Source organism: Caloenas nicobarica, chromosome Z (assembly GCF_036013445.1).
Source record: "Caloenas nicobarica isolate bCalNic1 chromosome Z, bCalNic1.hap1, whole genome shotgun sequence".
NCBI classification, from domain to species: Eukaryota; Metazoa; Chordata; class Aves; order Columbiformes; family Columbidae; genus Caloenas; species Caloenas nicobarica.
In genome coordinates, this window is record NC_088284.1 from 67,363,804 (window position 1) to 67,386,948 (window position 23,145).

General features: G+C 41.4%; 1 protein-coding gene across 1 annotated transcript in view; it reads right to left on the minus strand.

Annotated features, from left to right (window-relative positions):
• Window positions 1-21,520, minus strand: part of MLLT3 (MLLT3 super elongation complex subunit) — a 120,037-nt gene extending 98,517 nt beyond the window's left edge. The window contains exons 1-2 of the mRNA XM_065656563.1: window positions 21,289-21,520; window positions 20,572-20,752 (exon numbers count right to left, since the gene is read on the minus strand). Coding sequence (XP_065512635.1) covers window positions 20,572-20,752; window positions 21,289-21,300 — 193 coding nt within the window. The 5' untranslated portion in view covers window positions 21,301-21,520. The remainder of the gene's footprint in view (window positions 1-20,571; window positions 20,753-21,288) is intronic.
• Window positions 21,521-23,145: the final 1,625 nt, after the last annotated feature.

Below are 23,145 nucleotides of genomic sequence, written 5' to 3' on the forward strand. Positions count from 1 at the left end.
AAAATTTTGCATATAGCCCTGTTAATATCACTACGGATGCAAATTAAGCAAACTGACCATTCGGAGAAATTTTAGACATGAGATTTTTTAAAAAAGTTCTCTCCTCCTTCATCTTGCTTAAATGAAACTCTTTGCATTCCATATTTGTACATTAACCCCATCCTTATGTCACCAGAAGTCTCCATCACTCAACTCTGCCCCGATGTCATACATTACTGTCTTTAAAACACTGATAGCCTAGGAGCAAACAAAAAGAGAAGGCAGACTACTATACCTATTCAAATATTTATTGAAAATAACACTTGTCCTTAGTAAACAGAAAATAGTTCCAATACTTGTGCTTACCCTCAGAACAGATGATTTTTCTTCTGTTGCAAGTGAGGCAGAACACAGCAACTAAGAACAGGCCACCACTTTTATAAAAAAATACTATTTTATATGAGCATCAAGTCATACATTCTGCAGCAGACAGAAACATGGGAGAGGCCTCCGGACTGTTAGACACAGAAGCAAATGTAGCAACCAGTTGCTGTTCTGCAATTTTGCAAGAGCACTCAGTTTTTGCCAAGCAATTGGCATGAGTCTTCAGGTTTATGTGAAGCAACAGCATTTGTAGTACTCTGGCCCATCCAAGTCCTACCATTGCCAGAAACATGAAAGACACCACATGATTCCTAACACTGCTGCTCCTTGGCTACAATGCTGTGGAAAGGTCATTAGCTGTCTCCAACATGGTGTAACAAGTACCAAGAGCAGCACTGGAAGCACTATAACTTGATCTCCCACAGATTCAGGACCAACGAATTTGTTTTACTTTCTTGGATCTGGAAGACACTCCTCTGCAGTAGAAGAAAGCAAGTGATTTTTTTTTTTAAGACTTCACAGCAACTAAGAATGTCTCAACTTTAGATTTCCACCAAACTCAGTCTGATCGTACGAGTTAAGAAGTGATAAGTTAACAATAAATATACTCTCTATTCAGAATAAAAAGGTTTGCACAGCTTTTATGAAGCCAGGACTGTTTCCAAGTTAGGTATTTCTGTAATAAAATGAACAGATGTTTTGGCTTCAGTATGGATCAGTTCTCTGTAGAGAGTGGTAAAGTAGTAGTTTTGGTATATAACTGTCAAAACCATGAGAAGCAGACTGTGTCAGTGCTGGTCTCTTCTGTTTATCCTTAGAGACCAACATTTAAAGAAAAATTTAACAGTTTGCATCCAGTGAAATCTATCATAGACACAGCAAATCAAGAGTGCTGTCGCATTTTAATTACATGTCCACCTTCAGCTAAAACATGGTAGGCTTACTGAGCTACGAGCCTGTAGTAGAGACAATTCTTGGGAGTCAGTCAGGACGAGCTCAGCTCCTGCATCCCTGACAGATTGCAGTGTACTCTCCATCACTAGTCAGCCATGCAGTCAATGAGCACTTAGCACTGTGCCACTACGCCAACTGGAAGCCCCTAGAGGAGAGCATCAAAGTAAGCAGTGGATCTTCAAGTATCATTGCAGTAATCTTCAACTCTGGCATCAGAGAGTTTTGTCTCTGGAGACAGAAGAGAAAAACGCTTACTCATTTTGCTCAAATACTGTAGAAAAGAAAAAAAGGCATTGTCAGGTCATTTTGCCTTATCCCCTGCAAAAACCAAACCCAAGAAGAAATATGATTAATTTATTTGCGGGGCTTAGATTACCAGTCAAGAAGTCAGACAATTTGAATGCCCTCATCCAAAAACAAACGCTAAAAATTCAAGGATGTACTTAGACCATAAAAAGCAAGAACAGAGTTGAATGGATATCACAGATATATGAAGAAGCAGGCCTAGCTTTGGCATGAGCACTGTAAATGGTTTCTCTTTACAGCTCTCTCTTAGCTGGATAGTGAAGTTCCCTGGAGTACTACTGCATGCCTTGCCTACTGGTAACCTTGCAAGCATTTAAACAGAGGAAATTCACTGCTCTTCAGAACTGTACAAATCCTAGAAATACAAGACAGACCAGCCTTCCTTATCTTAGGCCACTTCAAGGAAAACAAAATGTATTACTGGAGAAAAAGGGGGAAAAAAAAAGTGGCTTTTTAAAATATTACATTTTTCTTTTTAAGTGAAAAGCAGAGCATTCCGTTATCCTTTTCTTATTACAGTTCCGTATGGTTCCTAGTTGGTAGATAAACTTTTGCCAGCTTTTCTCCAAGCTCTGCAATTTCCTTTAGATCTAAAAAATTAATACCGTAGTGCCCTGTACCTCCCAAACATGCTGCAAAGTCCACAGCACTTACAAATAAATTAAATTCACTAAAAGTACAGTTCTACAGCAAGTTAAAGATTCTCGTACAAATGCACAAGTGTCAGAGTCAAGACCACAATACATCAGCAGCAGTGTCAAATACATACTTCTGTATTAAAAAAAAATCTAAGCATGTGTTCAATTTGTTTTAACACAGTATCTCATCTTATGGGATGGCAAGAGAGAGTCTTCTCCTGCCACTCTTAGCCACGCTTTCCCTGCTTGCACTGGATGACCCTGTAGCTCTAGAGCGAGTCAGTTCAGCCCAGGGATCCAACAGAAAATGAACTCCTCAGAGTTCAGAGTTAGAAATGGTAGAAGAGGCTTGGAAGTTTTTTCTGTTGAATCAGGGTACTGGTCCAGCTCTCACCGACATCACAGGGGAAAATGGGGCAGCCCATAGACAAGAGGAGAGATGAACCATTCATTTTGGCAGCAGGCTGCACCCAGATCTATAAAGGCATACCACATAACTGCATTCTAGTAAGTTGTTTGTTGTCTGTATTAAACTAACTGTATTCACCAGAGCTCTGAAAATAAAAATAGTTACCTAGCAACCGGAAAAACAGTCCTTGAGAAAGAGGAAGAACACACTATTGAAGTGAGGTGCTGAGCAACTCCAGAAGAGCTTACCTTCAGCCTTCACTAGGGCACAGTAAGATTAGCCACACAGGAGTTCAGCTTGGTAGATAAACTCACAAGATGTAAATCCACTTGCTGCAGCTAGACATCTTGTTTTATAGATGTTTAAAATGGATCATGTTCCTCTTTGCTATAAACTTTACACAGGAAATAGTAACATAGCAGCAGCATGTTAAAAAGAGTGGTATAAACAAGATGTCTTGTAAGGATCCGTTACCATTTATCATGGTTTAACCCCAGCTGGCAACTAAGCCCCACGCAACCTCTCATTCATTTCCCCCCTCCGTGGGGTGAGGTAGAGAATCAGAACAGTGAGAAAACCCATGGGTTGAGATAAAAACAGTTTAACAGGTAAAGCAAAAGCTGCACACGCAAGCAAAGCAAAACAAGGAATTCATTCACTGCTTCCCATCAGCAGGCAGGTGTTCAGCCATCTCCAGGACAGCAAGGCTCCTACTTACTTGGGAAGACAAAAACCCCAACTCCAAACATCCTCTCCCCTTCCTCCTTTTTCTCCCAGCTTCATATGCTGAGCATGACATCATATGGCATGGATTATCCCTTTGGTCAGTTGGGGTCAGCTGTCCCAGCTGTGTCCCTTCCCAACTTCTTGTGCACCTCCAACCCACTCGCTGGTGGGGTCATATAAGAAGCAGAAAAGGTCTTGACTGTGTGTAAGCACTGCTCGGCACTAACTAAAACATCCCTAGATTATCAACACTTTTTTCAGCACAAATCCAAAACACTGATCCATGTTAGCTATAATACCATGAAGATAATCAACTCTATCCCAGCCAAAACCAGCACACCATTTAAAGCTTCTCAGGCCCTCTTAGAACTCACAATAAGAATGGATGCACTTCAGATTCTTCCCCAAAAACTACACTGTGTGTGCAACTGCAAGATAACACATACTAGCAAATGGAATATAAACTCCTCTGTGTGCCTCAACTATTGCAGAGAGACCAAACAAACAGGAACACCACATCATTGCTAGTTTTAGAAGCTGAGAATGGGGACAGTACGGAATGGAAAATTCACAAAGGCACTTCACCTACCACATGCTGTGTACAGTTCCTTGGCCACTCTTCACACAAAGAGGGGAAAACTGCAACCACATGAAACCACATGAGCACACAGAGAAGAAGAGGATCTGATTTGTGACCACCTAAGGAATCTGAACATACGTAAGTCCATGGGACCCAACGAGATGCATCCCAGACTCCTGAGAAAATTGACTGATGTAGTTGCCAAGCCACTCTCCATGACGTTTGAGAAGTCATGGCAGTCAGGTGAAGTCCCCAGTGACTGGAAAAAAGGAAACATCACACTCATTTTTTAAAAGGGTTGGGAGGAGGATGTCAGGAACTACCGACCTGTCAGCCTCAACTCTGTGCCTTTGACGGTCTCTTGCAACCCAAACTATTCCATGACTCTAAAGCATTGTAGCAGATGCATCTCCTTTTCTCCAGTAGACTTGCTACAGACCAGAGATGGTCGCAAATCACAATGAACTACATCTTTTAATTGAATTATATTTTAGTACATGACCCAAATGAGATCTCAAACGCATTTATTACTAGGAACTTGTTGAAAGTCAAATGTAGCCATGCTGTTAGAGGAGACACCTGGAGAGTCCCCACTCATGATTTTAGTGTGTCACAAATTTGAAAGCTTCTTGAGATACACACAAAATCTCCACTCTTTCATTGTTCCACAGCTGACACTCTTATCAATTTAGAATGTAACTGAGATGAGAAACAAAACCAACTTCAGCTACAGAATGCTCAAACAATCAACCTCATTGCCAAGTTGTACCCAAGTTACTTCAAGTGATAACCCTCTGAAGACACAGTCTGAATGGCAATCACATTACAACTCAAGCTACACGGTAAGTTTTGCAATTGCTCACATCTCATTACATAGAAGTCACCAGCTATTTGGCCCTCATCTTGATTCAACTGTATGGTTTCAATTTCTGGCAAAGCTTTTCCAAAAGGAAGTCAGCTAAGCATTCAATGCCATATGAAGTTCACAGAATCCAAATCCTCACCAGCTTCTTTTGAATAATCCCATCCCAGCAAGGACATCCGTAGCTCAGTGAGAAGCCAAAGAATTGAAACTCAAGCACTGCTTTGTAAGAGGGAAGAAATTTACCAGCCAGGCCAAATTAGACAGCTCAAGTCAGGAGCTAACATTCAAACAAATATCATAAACTGATAAGAAATAGCTATGTCTTCAAAACAAGATTTAGTTATCGAAAAAACCCACAATCTATACGACAAGCTCAACGACAAATCCTAAGTGTTTCTTCCATTTTTAACACCAGAACATGAAAGCTGGAAACCAGCTAAGGGTATAACCAGACAATCTAAAGCCATTGAGAGCAAGCAGCTGTAAATCAACAGACCTAGAAGTAATTAATTTAAGATAAATCCCACAGCTTATTAAAAAGTTCAATCTTCTCCAGATACCAAAAGACAAAGATAGCTGACATGTTAATAAAGAAACCAATCTTTTTAGTGACAGGAGTGACACTAGGAGCAGGAAGAATGGCACTAATTCTTGAGATAAAGATCTCCTTTCTCAGAGTGAGAGCTAGCAGGAATATCACGAGATTTGCATAGGACAGCCCGGCATTAGAGGTGCCACACCTCATTCACACATTAAGTGAAGGTTCATTGCTTGTTAGACAATATTAATATTCTAACAGACATCCATGCTTTCGAGAACCAGAAGGAGATCAGGGACAAAGAAATCAGGTGTGCCTAATCTATAAAAATAGCTTGGGCACCAGCAGGCTCACCGAGATCAGCAAAAGGAAGAGTGTTGCAGCAAAACTGCTAGCTTCTGCTACGTTCAGTGTGGTGCATTGTATCACTCATTTTTCTGGGCCTCAAATTGCCATTTTTAAGTTGGAGTACTTCTTCCTTTGACCACCTTGAACACACTGGAGTTTCAGGTCTGCACACTTAAATGTTCAGTCATGAATGGTACCTGGACAAGTCACTTGAAGTTAAGACTTCCAGAAGACAGCAAAGGCATCATGCTTATACTCACAACAGAAAAATGAACTACTTCCAATTTTCCAGAACTGAGGTCACTTGGACTACTTACGCATGCTGCTGCATAAGTTTGCATGAATTTTCGTTCTGACTTATTACTAAGTCGTTTTTAATCTGCACATTTTGGACAATGCAATCTTGTACTAAAGGAACAAACAAATGTGTGGTTTCACAGTGCAAGTAGGGTATCAAATATCTTTAAAGTAGACAGGGTCTGTGTTAGCTTTGCTTCAATAAAAAGCTTCCTAAACCCTGTTTCCTTTTTGTTCCTTTGAGAAAACAAAGCAGCACTTTGTATTTACAGCTTAGTTCCTGCTTCCAAAATACCTCTTTAACTTTTTTATTATTTTTATGGTGGATATAAATGGCACCAAATTGTCAAATCACAGCTATTTTCTATGCTACCTATACAAATAGGTCTGATTTCTGGCAAGCCATAAAACAATTATGGCTGAATTCCTGTAGCCCTTTGATATCCCAGCTTGTCTGCAGTTCTTCAAAGCCATCTTAAGGCAATGCTAAAAATCTAGTTTCCAGAAGACACAGAGGGAAAACAAAGCATTTCAATTCCCACACATTTAAACATGAACACACAAAAATCTTTGCACAGGAATGATTATGTTTGAAAGTAAAGTGACTTAGAACGAATGCCGACAGATAAGATACAGCAACAGTTTAAATCAATGCTGCCTCACAGAAGGCAAACGACAGACAACTTCACAAAGCAGAGCAGGGAGCATACAACACCTGCCCCTTGTTCCCCAATACTAATTGCAAGTTGGGAAGCACATTTTCCTGTGTAAGCATTCAGCTCCCAGCTTTCTTGTGTGGATACCAAGCAAAGCAATGGAAAACAATCATAAATACAGGGAAATGGTGAAACTGCCTAAGCATGCAGAGGAAACAAATATATTATCTTCCCCTTTATGGTGCTGATATTGCCAGTAGCAAATTACAAATACATAGAGTATCAACCATCACAGGTACTTTAGGAGTTATGTAGTTATACAATATCTTTGTGTTATTATTTCTATTTTTAAAGGGTCCTCCTCTCATGTAAGCAGGGTGAGCTAGTTTTTCCTGTACCAATACAGTTTCTAATATCCATGAAACATCTTAGAGAGGAAAGGTGACAACACTGTAACTCCTTTAAATAACACCAATAATGCTTTTTCCTCTTAAGTGACCTGGAATTTTAAAAAGATGAAACTAAACAAATTGAAGACTGATAACTATATTTCTTTGCATGAGAGAAACTTCCACATTGGCCAAGGAAGACATTATCAGAGTAATACAATTCATATTGGTTGAAAGACACAGAAAAAAAATCCCAAACACCTTTAAACTCTGCTTATTTTAAGTACCTCCTGGTTTTTCATGGAATGGTAAAAAAAAAATTGCTAGTAATTCCTACTGTGAGCATGTGCACACAAATATACATGCACACAGTCATTATACTATAAATTACAATTATGGACTCTCTATTCTAGAGTTATGATTTGCATAAATGAAGCACATGCCCATAAGTCAGATTTTTTCCTCCTCACAGAATAAAGTCCAGGCTCTAGAGGTGCCACAAAATTATCATCCTAAAAAAAAACACACCACATAATTTTGTTTTAAATGCTTCCTTTGAAAAATAGGCATCAACTTAGTGACCTCAACAATAAAAAGCATCAGTCTATGAAGTGAAAAATCAAAAAAAGATGACTAGCCTTTATTCCATGCCTCTTCCTGATTTCTTTCCTCACCCCATTCTTTTCTGGCACTTTTGAAGAAACACACTTCTCGTGATGGTTTAGAATTTTGCATAATTTTTATGAAGAGTGCTATTCTTAACTTTGGCAAGGAAAAGTTGCAAACACCCTTTTAATCCCATGCCTGGCCACAGCTGCAGGCATTTTGTACTTACTGGATCCCTATCATAATTTGCAGTTAAACCACTAGGCCTCCACACCAGCTTTGTGAAAACTATTATAGAAATGGTTTAGAGACCTTTCTTATGTATGTACAGTACAACAGGCTGCAAAAAATTTATGATGGAAAACCGTCTAGGGAGAGCAGGACAAAGAGGAGGAAAAAGCCTTATCTTCGGTACCCGATTCCACATCAGTCAGCCACCCTTAATTTGCTTCAGTGTTTTTCATACAAAGATACAGATGCCAGTTTTCTTTTATTGAATAGTTGTATTTTCAAATAAAGACCGTTCCAGACATTTTGAGTTTAAGCGACTGAAGCCTCAAGGCAAATACACAGATCTGATCACTGTATTAGATTCCAAAATCACTTACTGTTAAAGCAAAAAAAACCCCAGTACAACACATATAAACACATTTACAGCCTACACACCAGCTAAAATACATAGCTTAAGATTTACATATAAAATGCATAATAAAAAAATGCATTCAAAAACCAAATGTTAGTTCATATTTTAATCAAGGAATTACAATTATCTAGACTTCAGGACAGACCATGAAGGTAGAAACTAAAATGAAAATGTAAAATCTTCCATTGCCTAGACACACAAATTGACAACTTCCCATATTCAAGCTACTCAAACACAAAAAAGAAACCAAAACCATTTAAATATTCTGCCTCAAACACAGATAACTTTGACTGTACACTTAAAACATCCATCTACAAGTAGTTTATTGTTATTTCAACTCCTGTAAAATTGCAGCTTAGGCATTAAAACAGAAATGTAAGGAAATATCCCTGCAGACTAAGATTAGTGGACTAATGAAACTAAACTTTTGTTATAAAACCTTAAAGATCTGCAGTGTTGCTTAACTTTGCCTTTATTGTATTTAAAAAAAAAAAATATATATATATATAAAGGAAATAACCTAATGTAGATCTGCTTCATAAAAACCAGTTTGTTTCCATTTAGTTTCCAGGCAATAGAAAGGATAATGAAAACAAAAATCATTCACAGCTGGACAACCTTACTTTTGTCAAATATTAACTTTTATTCTCATGTACACTCAAATGAAGACATTTAGTCTGTCTGGAGACAATTTTGCAGGTGAAAAACAAAATTTCCAGTGTAGTATGCCTCAACACTTAACAATAAAGCTTTAAGCAAATACTAAAACAATTGATGACTACCATTTTAGGAACAGGCTTTGATTAAGTGCAACAACCAACAGATACTTTTGGTTTTCTAAGGCATGGGTATTCAGAAACAGTAGGTCCACCACACTATCTCAACTAAAAACATTGGACAGCTACAGAATCTGCACACACTCTTGTGCAGGTCTATGAAACACACAATATTAGTAAAAGGTATGTGTGGGTGCATGTGTGCACATGTGGTTTTGTTTGTGATGGGTTTCTGAACTTTACTCTCTCATTATGATCATTTGTTCTTTGCTCCTATGAGCGCTGAGCTACAGCCATGCTGGACCTGGATTCACACAGAACAACCTGCCCACGTGAGGACCACAGGTCACTGGTGCTCCCCTGGAGCTACCCCCAGTGCACCCCAGCAGTGAAGCAGGTTCTACTCCAGGGCATCGCTGCACAGGAGAGACTTGTCACTGTCATCTCCACTGTGCCAAGGACTGACAGAACAACTGGCAGTGTTCCAGCCAGTGCCTGCAGAGGCAAACTGAAGTGTTTTACTATTGCTGGGCCAACTTACTTGGTTTAAGTCTAAGGGCTGGTCTTGGCTTATTTGCACAACACTGCCAAAGGCACCCAAAGAACTCAGATGGAGTTGCTTCACAGTGATTTATACGCTAATACCTTATAGAAAGGATCCAGGGAAGCATCACGGAGAGGAGAGCACTAAATAACACATGTAGGAGACAGAGGAGGCTAAGACCACAAGATAAAGAATACATTTATGTGCTGTAGTTTCCTTCTTATTAAGCAAGGGAGTGCACTGGTTCTCACAATAAGACTAATCTCAAAAAAAACCAGTCTGGGAAGTGAAACTTCCTGAAGTATCCTTATTTTTCAGAAAATAAGGATGTGCAATTGTATTACAATATCACTACTTCAACTAACCTGTTATGAATTATTGAGTAGACTATATGTTATGGGTAAAATACCTTCTTCCTGAGAAGACAACACAGCAATATCCTGCAGAATTAGGCTAAAACCTGGCTCAACCGAAAGGGGCAAAGAAAGCCTCACCAAATCTAAGAAGTTGGACTTCCTGTTGTGGAATATTTGCTAGATGCAAATGGAGGCATTTACAATATTCAGACTCACAGAAGTCACACACTTACTTAAAAGACACTTCAGACAAATTAGTGACAGCCAGGCAAAGAAATATTGACTCCAGTGTCAAAAACCTTTGAAGTCGTAAGAGTACGGGAATTATACCACAGATGAAAACAGACTTTTGTGGCTTTAAGAGGCATAATCTTAACAGCAGTATCAAAACAAATAATGAACCTTCACACATGACAGAGGAATTCACAAGAATATTTTCTGACTCCAGTGTAACATACAGAGAAATTTATTTAAAGATTGTATTTTAAATGAAAGGCTATACAAAACAGTATGGTTACAAAACACACCTGTTGGTTTTTTTCCTCTCAAAACATACGCATATGCTTTCTAGATACTACTCTCATAATTAGATTCTGTCTGATTATTTTTTGAGATGACTGAAATTCACCTTTTGGGGTTTTCTTTGTCTTGTGCATGGCTAGTTAACTACACTAGTAAAACCATACTTCCATCTTCTAGTCAGCTACATCTAGAGAACTATTTGCATAAACATTTTTGGTGTTCAGTCTTCAATGCACCAAAACCCTCCCACAGTGAAGCAAACCTCCCAGCCCTGGGAGAGCACAAACTACATGTGGATGCTGGACCTGAGCTCCACTGTCATGTGCTCCCCTAAAGAAAGTCAACAACTGGATGTTGGCTGGAAAAGGCTGGGCATTAGATCTGGTTAAAAAGAACAAATCCATGCTTATTACCATCCACTTATTTCCCAAAGTTGAAGTTTACCTTTTTATAGGGGCAAAACACCACAACAGTGGCTCAAAAAATATTGCAAGGGCATGCTGTTTGTTTAAATTTGAAAGTTCCTCATTTTCATACATTTATGGGGTATTTAAAGAAATACTTTGGAACAGTTCTAATAAAGCCATTTTCATGAAGATCTTATTGAAACAGATTTGAGACTGATTTCTGTCCCACTAATATGACCATACATGTTTCAAAATACTTTACTCTTTTATGCAGTTTTGTCTCTCCTTGCAGTAATATTAAAACATCTTGAGTTGCCAAGCAAGTCCAGAAAGACAGTGTTGCCCCACATCGGGAAAAAGAAAAAACAAACAAAATCAAAGAGCGAAAAACTCCACAGAAAAAAAAAATCATCAGGCAGTATCCTAGCTAAAAAGCTGCCCTTCGATATTACACCAGACCTGTGCATCTTCATGCTCAGAAAGCACACAAGGTTTCAAGTTCAGTCTACCTCTCTTCTGCTTTTCAATAAAGCATTAGGTTGGTGCTGCAGTGACTTAGAAACAGCTGTTCTGTAAATGGTTTTACCAAATGATTCGATAAAATATTCACTCGGAATTTATACATTTCATCTTGCGTAATGTAAATGTTTTTCTGCCAATTACAGAGACTAGTACGGGATCACAAGGTGAATTCAAATGCTATTTACCCATTTAATACTTATGAAACAAAATTCCTCAAGAAAACTTCTGCCCTCCACTACCAGACAGACTGCTCTGAGTAACAGCAAACATTTTTTGACCAAATCTTTTTCCCCCCACACACAATGCAAACCACCACAGTTCCTGGCCTCCAGCCCACAATATCAAGCACTTCTGTCTCAAGTGAACCTCAGCATTATTCCTCTCTGGATCACTTGCCCTTTAAAGTTAGCACATTAAAGGTAAAATAATGTATACAAAGAAAGTCCTTGATTTCCCTTGCAAGCTTAAAAATGCAGAACACCTTGTCTGTCAGTGCTTGTTTCAAGATATTTTATGTTCACATTACTTCTATCTAGAAAAGCAAAACAGTGTCTCACTGAGTCTGGTGTTTTCCTGTACTAGCTTTAGAATATCAGGCACAAATAGTAAATTTAGAGTTATTGCAAACCACTCAGCATCAAAATCAATTCATCTCACATTTCTTGTCCAGCTCTGCCTTTTTTGTTGTTACATATAATAATGCAGTTTGCACTACAATCTCTGCCATCATAACCATCTGAAAATAGAAATACCTGTCTTTGTATTTACCCACATAAGCAAGATTACATATCAAAAAAACCACACCCTACTGCATAGGTATATGCTTTTTTTACATAGAATTACAGACAAGCTACTGAAGCCATACAAAGGCAATTCATATGCCTCAACTACTGAGAATAGGTCTGAACTGTATGTAAAAGAAATTACATTTGACCTATCGTTTACATGACATTACAGCTATTGAGACCTCTGTCCACATAGTGTGCCACAGATTTTAAAAACAAACTCGTCCAGTGAGCTCAAAGAAACAAACCTGGACTCCAAGAGAGCCAGAGCAGGAGCTCAGTGCAAGATTAGTGGCAGCTGGCAGGCAAGGGAGAGTTGAGCATTGATGCTCTGCTGAGGAGCACCATCACAGGGTACTAATGAGATAACTCTCTGGTGACTGACTACACCTGGTAGTAAGAGGTTCTCATCCACTAACATTGTTTAAACGAATGGCACCTCAGAAAGAATTTAACTGTTTTCATTTTTTAAAGAGGTATTGAACAAGAGGTTTTACCCAGCAGTGTACAGGTTTTTAAATTATTTTCTGCATTGTAAAAATTGGTATTTTAGCTGTATCCTTTAATAGCAGGCAGTATAATACATTTAGTTTTAAAACAAGTTCCCACACAGAGATTTAAGTAAGCATACAAATATTTCAAATACCAGCCTGTTCTTCCTCCCATTTAGGTACTAGGAAGCACAGCAAAAGGCCAATAGTCATACAAAAAGCAAACAACATTTCCATGCACATATGTAGAAATGCTAGAATTTGACTGCTCCTTTGTTTTCATGTATGTCTATCAATCACTACCAGGAAGGGAAGAAACAGAATGATCACACATGAACTAAATTCTGCTGGTTTAAAAGTACAGATGTCCATCATAAGAATCTCACAAAATTTAATACAAACTGCAGCAGTCTACTGACTTAATTCTGGATCAAAACTTCGTAAATTAATCTGTGCTTTCCCCACCTATCACGAGCACTATCAACAGGCTTTACAGGTTGCAAATACAAAGTAGTCAGTCTTTTCCATAGATTCTGCTGGAACAAAGAACTGAATGACTTTGTCCAACATTTCCCCCCAAAACCTGATTAAAAAAAAAAAAAAGAAGACAACCCTAACCATACTGTACAGATTTGCTACAAGAACAGCCTTTATACTTCGAACAGAACCAAAAAAATTACACAAATCAAATTTCCAAGATTTTACAGCTTACTAATACAGCACTGAAAAACCTTAATAGGTGCAATTATACCTGCAGTTCAGATTGTCTAAACTGTAACAGTAAATACGCACTTTAAAGATTTCTGACATATCTGTTTTTCTAAGGATAAAAACTGCACAGAAGTAAACAGAGTAACAACAATTAACAGCAAACAATGCAGCTGTTCTCATTTTTTCAAATAAATGCTAACAAATTTAACTGTCTACTGATTTAAACATTTTGAAGTATCTTCCTCCTCATCTTACTAAAGCAGTGATATAGCTGATCTTACACTCAATCTGCTTTTCTGTACTTCAAGTATTATTCTACAGCTATGCAAAAATCTTGTGTATAATAGGGCTGAAGCTACAGTTTGTTTCCTACCATCTAAAATTGAGAACACTTACAATCATAGAGTATTAATACAGTAGCTTTAGAAAGATGTAACCATAGCTTCTTAAAACTAAAAAAACTATATTAGCAATTAAATGTTGTTCAAAGTTAATATGAAATAAATAATGACTTAAGAAATCAGACTCAGAACTGGCAGGCAGGTCTGACAGAAATCAGCATTTACCCTTGCAGAAACACACTGGCAAGGGGAGGAAATCTGGCCAAAACCAGGCATCCTATGCAGGAGAATGAATAAAGCATGCATTGAACACAGGAACCACACACACACAAAAAATCCAATGTTCAAGTAAACTTTAAAAACTGTAAGTTTGTAACACTGGGGAATGCAGCAGCCTTGTTTTTCAGGTCTTGTCACACTGATACATAGTCACTGGGCAAGTCTAAGAGCCCATCGCCACAGTTCAGTCTGCATTGAACTCCAGTTAAACACAATGCAAGTCTTCAAACACAGCAAATAACTTCTGATGGAAAGGAATCATCAGATCAGATTATACTCACAAAACAAATGTCTACTGCCCAATCTAGGAATCAAGTCCTTATTACACTGTATACACTGCTTCTAAATAAAGCATAAGCATTAACATGGAATGTGATCATTTTTAGAGATACATCAGGGAGGAGAAATTACTTACTAGAAACACGTTTTCTTATACATGGAGTGTCTTACCAAAGCCACCAATTTTTTACTGATGGCACTCGTGCAAAGATCAAAATTTATGGCTTCCTTACATTCAAACTCTTCACCTTCTTTGAAACAGAAAACAAAAATGCCCTTGTGATTTGCATTGGCCTAAATTAGAAAGTGCACTTGAAAACACATATGTACCCTCAAATTTACTCAGTTTCTTATTAAAGTAGTAGCAACATTAAATCTCACAAGTTTCCTGTTAAACATCCGAAATTCTTCACTGAACATCAGAAGTTTCATTTGGCAGCAGCTGAATTCTGTTGATGAGTAAACTGATGCCCAAGAACACAACCTTTTTGCAACTAGAATAGCAACATCTGCCTCAAAAGATGCAGTATCAAACCTGTATTGGTAAGACTGATGGAAAAAGAAATTCCCACATGCCTATCATACATAGAGATTTAGGCCCAGGCAAAATTTAAGAGGGGTTGAAGAGAAAAACAACCACACCAAATCCAAACAGATCTACAATTAGCCTAAATTCTTACACATGTAGCTAAATATCCTACTAAAATATCCTGCAGAAAACTGATTGCCTGCTTATTGTTTTTTGGGGTTTTTTTGGGGTTTTGGTTTGTTTTGTTTTTACACACAGCGTGAAAATCAGCAAAAGGAAAAAAATAATTAAGCAAGAACAGTGAGTGAGATAATATTGTTTGTCAATGTTCTCCAAGACAACATGCAAGCTACTAATGCATTGTGCTCAACACATTGATAAAATCAGGCTAGGAAAGGAAGGAAAAATTACTGATCTTCTTCTTCCCTCTTCCTTTCCAATGTTCCTCCTAACATAGCAAAATATTTGAAAAGCAAATTTAAAAAAAAAAAAAAGGAAGTGGAGAGAACTGCATCATTTTTCCTAATCAAAGTTCATTCTAAGACATGTCATTGATATTCTTTGCCAGCATATTATCAATAAATACTTTTAGGGAGCTTCACGAAGCATTTTTACAGCCAAAACATAGGTCACTAGAGATCGCTTTAAAATATATCATGAGATGTGTTTTCACAAGAGGATTAAGTTGTCACTGTAAAAAATTCTGCCTAAATTTAAACATTCCTTTAAAGCAGCAGACCAAAACATCTCCATGGAGGAGCCTTTTTACATCTTGATACTGCACCAATCTGTCCATCACAAGTTAAGCAACTGATAGTCAACTTAGTTCAGTTTTTGCACAGTGAATCCAAATGTACAGAAGCAGAATGATTGGCATTTTTTTCAACTCATGGTAGTGCACAGTGCACAAAAAAGCCACAAGTTGTTATTTTAAATAAAAAAATAAAATTCTGCATACTATATTAGGGTTTATGTACAAATATGCTTTCCCGGGAAGAGCTTACAAACTAACTGAAGGATGCTCTTAATGCGCCTTGCACTCTGTAGCTGCACTCCTATGCACTGAGGGTGAAAGAGACAGAACCAGGTGCCATTCACACAGCGTGTGTGTGTCAGCACATGTTGTGACACATCGGAACCGAAGCCAGCTCATGGGTCTGTGCGGGCTTGCGGGGCAACCCCTCCCACTCCACACTGGCCCTGACCTTCACACCACGCTAACTGTCCCAAAAGATTCTTACCTCACTGCGGCCCAAAATACTGTGGCCTCTGGGACAAAGTTATCTTAAAAAACAAACAATACAAAAAATGCCAGACATAAAGACTGCATCTTTCTAGAGTTTCTTCCTCCTTGCTGGACTCCTACAACACAATGGATTCAGAAGAGATTTTGTAACGTTTCTAAGCAACACTGTTTGGAAAAATCATCTAGTTGAAATGTGGGACTAAAACTGGAAAACCTTTCATATGAGAGGAGAAATATTGTGTTTACTAGGAAGAAACCATCAGCACCTTTTACAGTACCTAAGTCTATTTAAAAAAATCTTAGGGTCCACTGAAGTTCCATTCTACACTAACAGACAACTTAATGAGAACAATCAATACCAGAAATGTAGACTTTCTAGAAGAATGTTACAGTTTGTTCCATCCTATAGGAGGATCACAAGCAGCTCCACTTCCATCACTTTGTGATATCATTGTATAACTTCTTGAACTACGAGATGCAGTAAGCATTGTTCCCGCTCAGCTCTGCAACACCTCCCGCTTTTTAAGTTACAACATTGTTGTGTCCAAAACATCATTTTCACATTGACTAAGTTATTAGCATAGAAATATTAGCTCACCCGTTCTTTTATAAAAGAAAAATTTAGTTTGTCAAGATGCACCACTGATTAATAGAAACTGAACCACTCAGGCCACATGAGTACGAAGGTAGTTTTTTACGTGTGCTTATAGTGAGTCATTGAAATACAAGAGATGTGTTACCTTCTCCAACTGAAATACCACAAGACAAATAATAAGTCAAACTGCCGTTGCAGGGCACCAGCATTCATTAGGTGAGAAAATATTTCTATATTTCTTATCATACAAAGAAATAATGAAACACACTACCAGATGAGTAACAGCTCATCTTTTGGAGGCAGTATCTCAACTGATCAAAACTAACAATAACCTGGTGATAAATCTTGTTCCACATACATGCTTTAAAATACTGCACTTCTACACACAGAATAAAGCTATAATCTTAGAAATCATCCATGTCTTAGCCCATTTACTTCAGCACCACGAAAGAGAAAAGATTTGAAAACAGCAGTATTTGTGATTGCATTATGCTTTTAGAGAGCTTTTGTCTGGCAAACTCCAAATAGAGCCTAGGCATGAGTCTACTTTCTGTAATGTGACAAGTAGTCCTGTAGCTACCTCCCATTGAACTGCTCATGGAAGTCAGATGGCAGGAGCAGGCCATTAAATAGGAGGTCATACAGGCAACCAGTCACTGTGAATGCCTTTATGCTCCACCGTGCAAGGAAAACTGAAGCACTCAGTCACCATAAGGCAAACACAAAACAATAAAATTGCTGCCAAGCTCAAGTTCTTAAGGTGAGACACTGGGAAAGACGCAGAAGACTATTTTATTAGGTCACTCTAGCTTATCCACACTCTGTTCCCTGTTAGTCACCTGCACCTTCCCATCCTATCTACACACACGAACCCACCTCCTCTGTGCTCCAACGACTGAACACTGTTCCCAGTTATGTTTCCACCTTAAAACTGATGCAACTTCAGGACACAAGACCCTGCTTGCTCTTCAGCAGCTATTAGTAGAACAAACACTCGGACACACCTTTGTAAACTCACCACCAACCTCTAGTTATTTCCAAAAATCCCTGGTATAGCCAGACAGATAAGCAAAGCCAGAGCTGTAGCTGGCAAACTGAAGGTTTACCCAGCTATTCCTCATGAACATGCAAAGCAAATGCATTGAAAATAATTCATCTCCCTTGCCCTCCTCGATGTTTGTAACTATGCCCCTCAAAGTGATTGAGCAACGCAAACACACAATGAGCTAGTAATGCCTATGATAGCCTATTCATTTATTTTTTCTAATTGATCTGTGAGCTCTACAGATGGACTTAATGAATTCAAACTTTTCCTAGCAAGCACACATGCTAGAGCAGCCATTCACAGCATGAATCCACAGATAAAAAAGATCACTTACCAGTGAACTAAGTGTTATTATGGGTTGCCATTATACTATTACTTGCTTTTGATTAATATTGCACACCTACTTCAGGTTCCTAAACCCATGGTTTAGGATCAGTTTGAGAACTTACCAAGTAACTCCAAGTGGTAACTTATTTGATACTAAAATAAAGTATATAACTTGAGACAAAGTGATAGAAAACAGATAGTTTGATTAACACTACAAGCAAGCATATCATTGCTATGAAATATGCAATGCTTGAGATACCACCCTGAAGGCCACCTGAGGTCAAATAAAACTAACAGCACAGATTAACAAAGCCAATAAAGCCTATAATACTTTTGTCAAAAATTTCAACTGTAAGTTAGAAAGACAAACAAAATGCTCCCATTTACAAGGCACACTTCACCGCCACTCTTGAACACCAGTAAACATGCTAGATAATTCATACATGGATTGATCTCGGCAGCACAATGCTTCTCTTTTCCACTGTGATTTCAGGGGCCTCGAATTTCTTCAGCATCTTTTTTTTTTTTGCTCATTGCTGTAGTTCTAGGAGGATAAGCAAAGCCCAGAAGTGAATGGAGTGTTTTCCATCTGAGCTTAAACTCTGTTGGATGGGAGCGGCTGTGGTGTTCTCCTACAATCCAAGTCATGTGCAATCACAGTACGACAAGTCCCCTCCCGGGCTATGTAAACTGGCATCTTTCCCAGCAGTTGCCACATCATGAAAATGATGCATACAAATAAAACCCCAAAATAAACACTTTAAAACAATGGCTTAAATGACTGCATAACTAAACTCAGCAGCTGGAGACACAAAGCACTCCCAGCAGCAAACCATGCACCTTTCACTGGCAAAAGTCCTAAAAGATATTCTTATTAGCAAGCTCCACATCACACCTAGCAACCAACCCCAAGTCTGGGTTGCAGAGTCATGTTCCCTGAGGTCGGACAACAAATAAATAAATAAAACATGGATAATAAAAGCAGAGAGCATCACAAACACCCCCTATGGAGAGAGAGAGCTTCAAAGTATTATATGTACTTTCTACCACTGATTTCAACACATCATCTAATTCACTGAGTATGGATCATGCTGTCTCACCTATTTAGACTACTCAGACCTGTTCTCAGGAGTTTCTTTGCCAAACTATTTAGACTGACTTGAAGTCATGGTTTTCTGTAAAAGAAATAGAATAAAACAGTAGGAAGACTCTACAGTGCAATCTGGACAACTTAATTAATCAGAAATCATATTACATATGATCCACTGAAAACTGCTTTGTGGAGTACTGCACTGGTTTACAACAGATTTTAAAATTTATCTACACCATGATAAAAGAGAATTAATAGGTTATACTTCAGAAGATAATCTCAGCAGTCAAAATACTGCAATTCTTACACTCCATTACTCAAGGGAAGGAAAATATTCTAGAAGAAACACAATAATTGATATAAAAAGGAAGCCACAGCTTTATATCTTCAAACTGGGAAACACTACATCAAAATCCCTGTTTTTACCTCACCACAAAAAAAAACACCCAACCCTTTTAACTCAACCCTGAAAAATTTCCTGTCTTTTGCTCCCTGAACATTCAATTTTTCTCCACCTAGCTCTAAGCAGACAGGATTTACGATGATGTTGTTCTAAGGAACTGCAGGAGTTCCAGATGCCAATAAAGATTACAGACCAAATGAAAGATAACTACTAACCATTGTGCCTGCATAGATAAATAAATCTGGTCAGTTCTTTTATTTGTACTGTTACCTCCACTAATCCAACCACAATAATCAGGACAGTAAGGGCTCATGAATGAGATTTGAAAACAAAAGGCTTCCTATACCTCTCTCAGCCCAACTTATGTGGGTACATATGCACAACACACACACCTTTTGAGAAGTTTTCACGTACTTAGGAAAGAGTGAGGCCCTTACAATGAACCAGAGAACTAAGCAGAAAACGAAGTGTTGAGGAAGTCCAAACACAAGTACCAAAATCAGAGCAGGAACACATTTCCAGACATCCCTGTCCCAGACAGACATTTGGTACACCGGGAGAAATTAACCCTGGCCAGAAGAAAGCAACACGTGGGCAAAAACCTCCGGTGCACACTGACCCCGAGGCAGAAACCAGTCCCGTGCCACCGACAAGTTGAGAGACCGGGAGGTGCCAGGACCCAGACCCACGGCCAGCCCGGGAGTCGGGACCGCGGGCAGCCGTGCGGAGATCCCCGCGACAGCAAGAGCGGCAGACGAGCAGGGGCAGAAAGGGGCCCCCCCATCCCGACCCCGGGCAGCCCCAAGCGGGGTGGGAGAAGGGCCACCGGCAGCCCACCACCGCACTGACGGCAGCTTTTGTTCTTCCACGGAGATCGCCACAGAACCATCAGCTGCTCCCGCTCCGAGACGGCTGGGAAACGCTCGTCTGGGGGGAGACCCCGCTACGGGCGACTCTGTTAGAAAGCCGGTCCCGTCGGGGCGGCCCGCAGCGGGCCCCACCTACCTCTTTTCGGCCTGGGGAAGCTCTCGTGTAGGTGAAAAACGACCTTCTCCACAAAGTGCTGAATGTTGCTGTGCTCGGGCCCTCTGACAAACACCATCCAGTCGTGGGTGAAGCCCTCCACGGTGGGTTTCTTCCTGACCTGGGCTCGGTGCCCCAGCTCCAGCTTCACCTGGACGGCGCACTGCGGGGGGAGAGGCGCGGAGCGGCCGGTGAGCGCCCGCGGAAGCGAGGATTCGGGGACGACCGAGGGGCAACCGGCCTCACCGCAGGCGGGGCGGGGGACACGGACAAAACGGTAGCATATACCCGCCGAGAGAAAAAAAAAAATAGAAAGGCATCACCGCAACCCTGCAACAAAAAAAACGGCCCCACAGGCGAGGGCGTAAAAGAGCTCTCGCTGCCACCGGGAGGACGCGGGGAGGTGCGGCCGCTGGCCCGCGGTGCCGTCCTGCGGGAGCGGGCAGCCGGGGGCCGCTGTCAGGGACGCGCTGTCCCTCTCCCCGGCGCCTCCGCGCCCGGTGCCCCCGGTGCGGCAGCGGGAACGTGGCTGAGGCGACACCCGCCGCCTCCCTCCGGCTGCGTGCGTGCCCAGTGCCGGGAGCGGCGGGCGGCACGGAAAGCCGCACGCAAAGACGAACTCCCCGTCACGCCGACCCCTTCCCGGCGGCGAGCACGCGGCAGCGCGGGCAGAGGCGCGGGCGGCTCCGCGGTACTCACCGAGCTGGCCATGCCTGGGGCGCCGGTTCCGCTGGGGCGCTCGCTCCTGTCCCCCGCCCCCACCCCGCAGCGCTAGTTCATGAAGACGTGGAGGCGACGGCGGGCGCGCAGAGGAGCGGCGGGCGGGCAGCGGACATCCTCTGCCTCGCCGCTACCGCTGTCTGCCTCCGCCTCCTCCCCTCCCTCGCACCACACCGAGCCCGCGGCGGCCCCGGCCTCCGCGCTCCGCCCGGCCCCGCCGGCTGGAGGAGCGCCCGCCACGCATGCGCGCCACCCGCCGACCTGGCACCGAGACACAGACATAACAGTGTGCGGAGGTGGGCGGGGCCTGGCGGCGCGGTCGGCCAATGGCGCGCGGCGGCGCGGCCGCGAATCGCTCCGCCCGGCCCCGCCCCGCCCCGCCGGCCCTTAAAGTAACAGGTTGTGCGGGACGGGACGTGCGCCCGGCGGGGCGGGGCGGGGGCCGTGCCTCCGGCAGCGACACACCCGGGCGGGGCGGGGCGGAGCGGAGCGGAGGCAGGCGGCGGAGCACCGGAGCGGGCTTAGCGAAAGCGGCCACGAACAAAAGATAAACGGGGTAGCGGTCTTCTCGGCAGAGCGCGGGCAAGCGGCGGCAGAGCTGCCGCCCTCCCCTCCTGTCCCCTCCTCACGCCAGCGGGCGGGCGGGATCCCCAGCTGTCAGCGGCAGCCTGGATCGCGGTGCTTTGGATCCGCCCGTACCAACGGCGAGTAACTCCTCACGGCCGGGAAACGGCGACGCCGCCGTCCGCTGCCGGGACCTGCCGGCCTCAGCCTGTGGGAGATCTCCGGCCAGAATTAAGTACGAGGACTCCCTGTGCCACAGTACGCCAAAAGAGGCACCTTCCTCCCCAAACCTCAGCCTCTGCCTCGTGTAACGTCACAAACAGACGTTTCTGAAAAGCCCTCAGTAAATCCTCTTGCAAAACCAAGGGGAGGAAGCCGCGGAGGGAACGCCGTGTCTGCACAGGTACGAGGGGCAGGAAACCACACTCTTATTATTTACGGCATATTGGTGGCGCTGCTATTTCTACCATTAACGGGCTGATAACGCTTTTAAAACAACAGTTAGTTCCTCGACAATGTCTATATCCCTTCCCCACTGTATAGCATGCTGATTCATGGCACAGGTGCTGGTGAGGATCTGGAACGGACCTGCTGCGAATGTCCGAATCACGGTACTGACGCTCCTGAAATGAGTATATTCTGACAGCCACAAAATTGTCCAAAATTTTCTGTAGCAACTTTCGCCACACTGAAAACTATTTTCGTCTGTCCGATAATTCTATTTTTGATAACGTTTCTGGTGACAATTACAAGTCAATGGTTCGACAATCATCACAGCAATCCTTTCCAGCAGAAGTACACATAGACACGAGTGAAAACACCCGCCCTGGACGTTCCAGATTTCACCAAGAGATGGCGCACGGAGTCCTTTCGCTAATGTCCTTATTTGACCTCTCCAGCAGTCTCTTAACTATTCACGGCTCCTACATTCTCTCTTTTCACTTCGGAATGAAAAACTCACATTATCGAAATTCTAGCATAATTTAATAATTCCTTCAAAACTACTGGGATGTGTCTGATTTTTCTTACAGATGTTGTAAGCCTTAATTAATAAAATCAGTGCTAACAACTCAAAAGGATTAATACGATTTGTAAAAATTCCACAAGCTGCAATGTGACTTGAAATTTATTAACATTAACCTCTCAAGTATATGAATATCCATGCTTTAAAATTGCAACGTGCAGATCTGATAGTTCACATATCTTCTATTAATCTTCTGTTGGGCTAGCCAGCGAGGCAGCATGGGTAAGAACTGCTAAGTCCATAAACCC